Source organism: Amblyomma mixtum, chromosome 9, assembly GCF_055824585.1.
Source record: "Amblyomma mixtum isolate Tamu chromosome 9, ASM5582458v1, whole genome shotgun sequence".
Classification (NCBI taxonomy): domain Eukaryota; kingdom Metazoa; phylum Arthropoda; class Arachnida; order Ixodida; family Ixodidae; genus Amblyomma; species Amblyomma mixtum.
In genome coordinates, this window is record NC_143020.1 from 87507479 (window position 1) to 87517186 (window position 9708).

General features: G+C 49.7%; 1 protein-coding gene across 3 annotated transcripts in view; it reads right to left on the bottom strand.

The window, feature by feature from the left end:
- Ptp10D (Protein tyrosine phosphatase 10D) overlaps nt 1–2029 on the bottom strand; it is a 177540-nt gene extending 175511 nt beyond the window's left edge. For all 3 annotated transcript variants that reach the window (XM_089560740.1, XM_089560738.1, XM_089560739.1), the window contains exon 1: nt 988–2029. In XM_089560740.1, the coding sequence (XP_089416866.1) occupies nt 988–1077 (90 nt within the window). In that variant the 5' untranslated portion in view covers nt 1078–2029. The remainder of the gene's footprint in view (nt 1–987) is intronic.
- Nucleotides 2030–9708: the final 7679 nt, after the last annotated feature.

The window sequence follows — 9708 nt, forward strand, 5'->3', positions numbered from 1 at the left end:
ACATCCTCCCGGGAGGCTGGCGGTAAGCTTCTGCATAAACAGTGCATGTCCATCACATGAGGCAAGCGCTGTTGGCAACGGCTGCTTGTCTAGGGAGTGTTTCTTGAGCATTTTAAAACGGTACTGCACAGGCTCTCTATTGTAAGCTGTCCAATCTGTTGTGGAGGGAGTGTCTCCAGGACCACTCCTGATTCCCACTAAGAAATAAAAAGAGGCGTAATTAACGTCAAATCAGAATTATCGCTAACTGAACGAAGAGAGGAGTTGCTGGTATAAAATCCGATAATAGGATGAAGAAGCATTCACGAGAATGAAAGAAGGTTTGCATAGAGCTGCTGCTTGTTTGTTGTCGTTGAGTTGAAGGAGGAAACGAAGGAAGATTTTGAGAAGTATTACCAGCATGGCGAACATAGGTTCAAGATACGTTAGAAGCAATCCTGCTGCACAGCACTGTGACGACCAGGGTCGTCACAACGGATATATGTATCAAACACGGGAAGTCGCATTCCATGTTCGCAAGGTGTCAACGCATACTTTCGTTCAGGTCGCCAAAATCAGAAGCCTATTAAACCTAGAGCAGTGCGCTATGCACAGCGCGTCACTAATTGACCTACAGCAGTTCCAAACGCCGTCGGAGACAACCATACAACAATGAAGTTATTTGATAAACCCGGCAGTCTGCGCTGTATTTTCCCTTGCTTTCTAAATATTTATGCGTTCAATATCTGCAGCACCATTTTGTACGAGCCAATATTGCGCTCTGGAATCAATCCCACGCTCTGTGCCGCGCTTAGCATGATAACTACTGAACGAACCAAACTTCTAAGAACGAACTACGAAGCGTAGTTCATCCAGCATGTTTGTACTTTGACACTGCATTATTTTTTACCAGTTCACTGCGTCATCATTTAATTTGGTGCTGTTATCTTGCATCGCCTATTCCGTGCCCTGTGGCGACGTCCACGTGATCAGCTAAACAAAACTCACCTGACCCGGCGAAGCACCCAGCAGCAGTAATCCGAGGAGTGTCGCCGTCGACGGGAATGCCGTCGCGACGATAAACACGTGTCGCGTCATCGCCGATGCCTGAGAGCGGCGTCAGTTTGTGTCCGGCGGCTGTCACTTCCAGCGGGCGTCGCTCGACGTGGCTGAACGAACCGCCACCGCATGCTAGAGGAATCCGGAGGCGAAGAGCAGACGCGGCGAGCCGAAACGTCGGCGCGTATGCGCTGTCAAAAACACCATGCCACGACAAACCCTACGCGAAGATTCAATTCGCGTTACGACAGTGCGCCCTTCCTAACCTGAATGCGGGAATGTAGTAAAACACGATAGAGAACACAAGATTCACTACGGCGGTGAAGGCTGGAATAAGTTTTTTAGGGTCACCAATAATCCTTCTCTCTTTTGATATCGGTCGAACTTCGAGAAAGTGGTGTCGTTGATCCTGCAGACACTGACGACGCAAACAACTGGTAGGGAAACTAAAAGCACAAGATAACACGTCGAAGGCCAATCCGTTGCCGAAGAACCTCAGACCACGTTGTACCAGGCAGCAGAAGACAAGAGGGTTGGCTTCCTATTCAAGATGACACAGTTTCGCCAAACACCACAGTAGGTACGTCGTCGACACTGTCTCCGTAGCTGGAAATCTCGATGTCTTCGGAATCGCTTCGCGACACTTCGTTTCCCTCTCGTTGTTTTCCTTCTTGCAGCACGAAACTGAAACGAACCAAACAACTAAGCGCGTTCTGAACTAAAAAACGCACAAAGCGGGGTCCGCCGAGTCAGGTCGTCATCGGAGGTCCCGATCTGGAACACGTCTTCGCTGCTGCACCAATACCGTATCTTCGGCGAGGAAGCCCTGTCATCCAGCCCCGTGGCGGGAACGCACCGATCGTAAGGCCATCGCTCGTTCCGTTGGCGGCGCCCGAAGCGTTTGTGGCGCGAGCAGCACACGAGAGTAGAAACCATGCGACGTCGCCGAGTTCCACTCCGGACTGAAGGCGAACGTGTTATGTGCGCCGAGCGAGCGGCCGCTTCGAGACTCGCTCGAGCTGCCAAACCGGTAGCGCAGGCAGGGGCCTTCTCCTCCTTTCTAACGTATTCTCTCTCTCTCTTTCTTTTACCTCGGCGCGCGCAGCAGCAAGGAGGAAGAACGAGCGGCAGTGTAGCTCCGGTCCCGAGGAGTGGTGCGGGGGGCAAGGGCAGCACCTCTCGCTGGGGTTGCCCCGCGCATTCCGAACGTGAGTTTTGCTCGCCCTTTCCTCTTGCCGCCGCGGAGCATATTTCTTTCGACGCTTTTTACCCTCTACCTCTTTTCTTTCCTCCCTCTTTCACGAAGAAAATGCGCCACTTTCCTTCTATCCTCTCCTGTCCCTCCGCGTGTTGTGGGCAGTGTGTCAAGCAGCGAATAGCGAAGTAGAGCAAAAGCTCCGGTACCCCCGCGCCATCTGTGAACGAGAAGGGAAAGTTTTTGAAGGAAAATTTGGCGCCGTATTCGTATTCCTCAAGTTCTAGCACGAGTGTCAACCGGGTAGTGGATGTGTCTGGTTCCCTGAATTTCACGAAGGTCTCCGTTATCACATATCATGATCTCACCAATCATTTTAAACTAGAGAGAATTTTCCCCCCTCCGGACAAAAGCCTGACTAAATAACAAAAGGTTACGTGGTGTCGTCTGCAGACGAGATCGATACGTACCCCATCACTCCTCGCGCACATTTATCCGGATCTATAGATGTTAAAAATCAAGGTCACATATAAAAGAAACTTAAATGTATACCCTATAAAAACATCCTCTAGGCTGTGTGTACTGTTCGCGCCAGTGTGGAAATTCGCACATGGCTCCAGTGTTTCCCAGATGGTGTAATCAGCCTATTCTGTCCGTGCTCGTGTGTTAAGCAAGACGAAACAGACCACCCGAAACTTTACCACCCGAAACAGAAAATGGTTTGTTTTTCAAATGCTTTGGGGAATCCCTGAAGGTGGAGTAAATTTGACCAACAATGTTTACACTTCGAGTTGTTGATCAATTCGCTCTCGCCCTACCACATGCTAGCCGTCCCGGTTAGCTCAGTAAACAGACTGCTCCGGTGAAGCGGTGATCCCGAGTTCGAACGCGGGACGAGGACGAATTTTTCTGTAACTACGAAGTTTCTGTGGAAGCCGTATTGCTTTCCTCCTTAGACGTCTGGCTGCGCTTGGGTGGATGCCACTGGATAATTGCACCCGTAATACAATGGTGTGTTCAATGCGTGAGATGTTGCACACAAAATAACGGCCATGATTTCTTAAAATTAAAAGATGTAAATTTCGTGTGTTCATGTGAACCATATCTCCGTATTGAATGACAAAGTGCCGCTAATTGTGCTTCTAGGCCTGGACGAGCCGGCATCGAAGATTTATTTTCCCCGGGAGAGGCATCGAAGATTTATTTTCCCCGGGAGAGTGAAGCATTCGGCCCGGCGAAAGCTCGTACAAAATTTCGAAAAAATTAGGGTTCCAGTGGCAGTGAGGGTCGAATCCCGCACCTTTCGCCTCCGAACGATTTCCTTGGATGACGCCTGGGCATCTCCACGCGACAAACGAAAAAGCGTGCAGTCGGCTTTTCCGCTATGTCTTGGGCGTGAGCCGAACTTGCAAATTAATACTTCCGCTGATCGTTACGGTGTCTCAAAAGCTATAAAATTACCATACCGTTTGTCTCATCTTGACCTGCGAAATAAAGCAGGCATTTTGTTCATGTCGCGGAGCACAATAAAAAAAAATGCAGCCAAGCTTGTTTCCTCGGGTGGCGCGGAACGAGAATGCAGTTCACTCAGGCCTCCGTGACTCAGGGAGACGATGAAAATTTTCTTTGAAACACATTTCTTCCCGGAACATTGTGCACGGAGTGGCTGAACGACAAAGGAAAATGTAAAGCCACTGCTGCATGTCACACATAGTCTGATAAAAAATTTTGAATATTGAAAAATTGTAAGGCATTCTTATGGAAATACTTAGGCTGATGGTCCATTCTTCTGATGTGCAACAAAATATTTCTTTTAACGTGTTTCCATTTATAGCATCTGGAAGTTAAGACTTTCATAGAAAACCAATAGGGAACGCTTTTGACGGTAGCAAAATGGCTAATGTATAAAAAAAATTCAAGACTGCCGTCGTATGGTCGGTAGATATATTGATTGTTACACTGAAATCTTACGTTATATAAAAAAAAAATTGCTTTCATGACCTGTTTCCCGCTCAAAAATGTTTTTTTTGTCCAGAATGGTATTACTACTCTATGTGCCCCGACAGCTCCAAGTGAAATCATTCTTGCTAATGAAACAGTGCTGCAGGACTCGAACAAGGAGCGAACATCAGAGTATGCGACACCGCGTAGCGCATTCTAGAGTCTCAACCTCGTTGCGAGGTCTCGTCTCGGCCAAATACAACCATCCGCCCACAGCGTCACACGGGCGGCAGAGTGCGATGTTCAGGATTACTTCCTGGCCTCACTGTTTACAACGGGTTCCGCGACGCGCCGAAGGATGGCGCCAAGGCTCCGCACCGGACTAGTTGACCACGGGCGCGCGGGTTTAGCAACACGCACAGCGTTCTCTCTTTGATAACACGTCAGGAGAACTGCTTATGTGCCGCTCGGGCTGCATGACATGACCTACACTGTAAACAATGGAAATTCCGGAGATGCGGCGGCGCTGGAGTCCGCAGTGACTTTCGTTGTGTAGGCAAAAGCCGGTACCGTGTGCCTTGGATATGCCGCGCTTGAGCGTTTTTGAACGCATTTTGCAATATTCCGGCGAGCTATGGTGCGGGTGGTTGAACCGCAATGCTGAAGAAAGGCAGCGGCACAAGTCTCCACAAGTTTATCGCATTTAGATATGAGCCAAAGCGATGCGCAGCGGCCGTGGAGCGGGAAAAGTTCGGCGACGGATCGGCTGCGCGGCTAGCATTGCATTTCTGCGTCGAAATAAGATAGTTTGCGTCTCTTAATACGCATGTTTGCTCTTCAGTCGCGCGGCGAACAGTGCAAGAATCAGCGTCTGCAGCTTGTTCGCGTTCTGTCGGGCTCACATTATGAGAAGTCTGGACACGACATTCCATGTGGGTGTGACCGTAAATTGAACGCAGGGGACCGTTTTCAGGTGACAATCACCCGGACTACGTCTCGGGCATCTGTTCGCACTAAAAAAAAAAAAAAAACAGCTGCTGCCAGTCGCCTTCAGCATTCATCGGGCCACTAAGAGCGACGTTTGAAGCAGCACCGTAGTCCGGTAGTAGGAATATACTACGCGTAGTTTTTTTCTCTATTTTCGCTTCCACGCGCTTCAACTTGTACGTTTTTTCACCTCCTATGCTAGAAAACGGTTAAACGTCGCTAAGGTATCGGCAAAATCATGCAGTGTTATTTCCCATTTTACCTGAATTCTATCAATCAACTGGTCAATCGGAACCTGGCTAAAACAGCAAATACTAGACCAAAAACCAGTTATCAAACAGAATAAGGCCTGCAGTCAGAATGACTTAAAATATTTAGCTCTGCAGAGCAAACGTAACTTTGTTGTAGCTCGATGTAAAATTCTATCCAAGCGAATAAAAAAGCATTTTTTCAGACATTACCAGTGAAGATCGCATTTGCATGACTCATTTAAAGTAACTGCATGGCTTCAGTGTCCAGTAGTGTTCGGCGTTCTCCGCACTGAAGTGGCTGGGCGAGAGCAGGCACATCAAAAGGTTCGTCATGGGAAAAAAGCTGCCTCGAGTCGTGCATCCCGTCGTTCTTCTTCTTGCACTTAGCGATCGGGTATGCTGTATCGCCCCAAATGTTGAGACTGCAGACCTGTATACCTCGTGCTTTCTCGGTTTCATTTAATAAGTCAACCTAGCTAGTCGACCGCCGTAGCCGCACCGTTGCTGCCAAACATAGGAGCGCAGAGGAAGCCTATGCAGCGCTTCGCCTGATAATTCCGTCTGGCGAACAGGTTGAAGAAGTGCTGAACTGCTCTCCGGTCACCAACATAAATGTTTCTAACCACAAGCGACGCGCACGCTTTGAAATATGTGCGCACGCGAGTTGGTATCGAAGGCAGCATCGCATGGCGCGGGGTAGGCATGCTACGTTTTTGCCTACACCCCGCGTCCCCGCCGACCGCAGCGCCACCTTTGTTTACAAACATGACGCTTGTCTATAACTATCACCCTTGCGCTCTCCCTTCGGGGTCCAAAGTATGTTCTTCACACCCTTACAGTGGGGGTGTCATGGTTACACTTGCACCGTTTTTCTTACTACTTTGCAGATTTGCTGGTCTTGATTGCTTTAAAAGACAGTGGTAAATTTTTTATTGCGAAAGCAATACTGCTTGCACTTTTCTGCCATCGATGGTCGTGGCGCCTCCTTACACAGCGGCGCGTCACTTGACCGTGTGACGTCACGACAGACCGAGAGACGGGGCCCCAGATCGCGCCATCGATGGCGGGGGTACAGCAATACAAGCCGGCGGCGCCGCTGCCGAGAGAAGGCGCTCGCTAGAGCGGGATAAAATAGGGGGGGGGGGGGGGCTGCAGCTGCGCTCCTCTCAGTGCGCTATGTCGGATGATGTGTACAAGGCGAGGCTGGAACAATCTGCTGCGGCGAAGCGACGGCGCCGCGCCGAAGAAACAGACGAAGAACGGGAAGAACGGCTAGCTAAAAACGTGCTTATACAGCAGCCTGCCGAGCACGCCGGTCGAGATCGCTTGATGCGGGTGCATCTACAAGTGCAGGGCCAAGTTTAATGAGTGGTGTTAACGGTAGCGAAACTATGGAGATAGCCAGTTTGGAGACAAGTTTCATGGACGCCCTTAATGCCGAAGATACTTCAATGGGTGAAGAATCTATAAATAGTATGGAACGACACAATTTCAACATACCAGTTGTATAAACAGAGCTCCAGCTCGTGCTGTCGGCGCAGAGCGGCGGTAGACACGGCGGATGCGGGCTGAAGAAACGGATGAAGTTGCTTTCGCAATTTCCGGGCTTAACCAAGCTGAGCCTCTGCCAATTTTTTTTCGGACTCACTCTTAGACGGTTGAGCTGTCTAAACGAAAAGCTGCTAATGACATGTCTCAGTTTGAACTAGAATGATTGCCATCCCAGGTATAGTTATGATCCTTAGATGTGCATTTCACGGTGTGTCTGCACCGGTTTGCTGTGGAGTCACATTTCTAATACCTGCATTGCGTTCACTGCGTTATGCCTTGGAACCATGCACGCTGAGAACGGATCGACAGATCGACCACAGGATCGACCTCCTGCCCGGCTGCCTTTACTCGGAGCTCGTGTGTGGCTTCCGCGGGCAGAGTAATAGCGGGATGCTGGTTTGACTGTGTATGACGGGTTGCGGGATGCGACCTGAAGCATGTAAGGGCTGTATATGTACAGTATTTGTCAAAAGTAACCAGGCTGCATGGTTAGTTTCTTGCTTGTATAGTGGAGCCTTTGTGGCTTTCCTAAAGATCAAAAGATGTTGGAATGTAAGAAGACCCCCAGTCCTCACATTTACCGACCATTTCAACTTCAGGGAAGCGGTAAGGGCTCCACTGTACGAGCTAGAAGCAAACCATGCAGCCAGGTTACCTTTGACGAAGACTGTACTTCCGGGCAGTAAATAAAAAACTGTGTCGATAGCTATAGTGCTCTCGCGTAGCGTCGTGTGAAGCTGATCGGTTCGCGCCGCCTCGCGTTCGACTCCCAGTCGTGGATGTGATTTCTTTTTCTGCGTCCTTCTTCTCTCTAGGCACATTTTGACCGCTGGACTGAAGGTAAAATTCAGAATGCGGACAAATCACATAGGGTTGAGTGGGTTGGTGCATCGAGAAGTGCTGTCACTTTAACGAAATAACAAATACCGAAAATACCAAACAACACACATGAGCAATGGGAGAAGGTGCTGTCCAGCTCGGGCCTTGACGAGCCCGCCGTGTGACTAGGAGGGCGCTGTTGTTTACGCATGCGCAGTTCCAGTGGAAGCACAGCTCGCAGGCACCCTGGGGGGGGCACTGAAGGTTTCGCCGAAGTTCGTTAACTTCAGCTCCATGTTCTCCCTCTGTTGTGGCGTCAAGGACACCAGCGGCACTCTGAGAACGACAGCTAACAGAATTTAATGCATAAAACCAGCAACCGCACGCGAGCTTGTTCACAGAAAGCCAGGAAAAGGACACGATAGCAAGCACGGAAGGACGCAAATGGGAGCACGAAGATCTGAAAGGCAGAAGTTCAACGCCAGAGGCGCGGCGATGCAGTTTTGCCTGCTCTGACAGCTGCCGCATGCCCTGCCTTGTTTTGATGCCGGTTGTACATTCACGTGGCACGGTATGTGGCTGAGCTAGCTGGTTGGGTTCCGCCATTACAGATTGTGCGTATTTTTCTTCCCATCGATGTCCATCGTATATCTGCGCTGCATATTTTATAGCGACATTAACGGGGAATGTACGCGTGACACAGTCCACACATCGGAAATTCCTCGAGAAACTTGGTTCCGAACCTACCTGGTGAGTTTCGCAGCCGACGCCAGCTGACGACACCGGTGGGGGCGATGGTGGGAAAAACATTTATTCAGACTCAGAAAAAAAAATTGTTCAAGACGAGTGGGGCCCTTTCTTCAAGGGTTCAGTTCTATAGGCCACTGCCCAGGCTTGTTTCATATAGGCGACGATGGTCAGTTACCCAGTTGCGAGCTGATTAATGCAGCTTCCCAGGTCTCCAGTGAGGAGAAAGGTGGAAGGTTTGGGGGATGTTGGCAGGCCCACGTTATGTGGTTTATAGGCATGGGAACTCCTAGCAGTGTGGACAATTTATTCGGAGGTTTTTAGGGAACAAACGGTGTATAATGTGAGGCGTTTGTATGTGTGGGACTGAAGATGGCGCACAACTCGTGGGCTCCTTCCTTGACAGGTCTTTGTGTGTTAGTGAGGGGGATGGGGAGACGGAACGTCGGTATTCGGTAATGAACCAGGATTTCAGAGTAGTGTGACTGGGGATGTGTCGTCTGAGGACACTGGCTTGGTCAGTTGTGTGTGGCACCTGTACGCAGGCTCATCTACTGCGTGAGCTTGCCAGTCTTGAAGTACAGACTCTGTCTGGTACAGACAGCTTGACTTGTGGCAGGAAGGTTACTGAGGATGGTGAACATTCTCATAGAATGGAGAGTAAGCTTGCCGTCACGTAGCTTGCGGTCACGTGAGCCGGCTTGGGGTCAGAGATGACGATCGCATATTCTTTGATTGCGGAGGCTGCGAGGGCGATTGGGGCTTCTTCAGCGGCTGTCGGGTTGGTAGTGGCCAGTGACGCGGTAGCCAGGGACGCCGGTGAGGGCAGAATGTTTTCTTCGCTATCAATTTCGTATACTGCAAGTATATATTTATCGCCTGAAAGGTTAAGTGCTTCTGTCCTCGTCAGAGAAGCACATAATGCACCGGGACACATATTCCACTGCATTTCTTCGCTTTCATAACCGTTCACTCGCACACAGCACGCTTCTGCCTTCCCTTGGCGCGAAATAGGCCTAAAGCCCGATCACTTTGTACCTTGCTGTGAGAAAGAGCGTCCAATAATTTCCGAACAGGTGACCCCTAAAGATGCATTGGACATTCATTCTTCGATGACAACGAGTACAGTTTCGGCGAACAAAGCTTTCCGGTATATAAAAAAAAACACTGAATGGCACA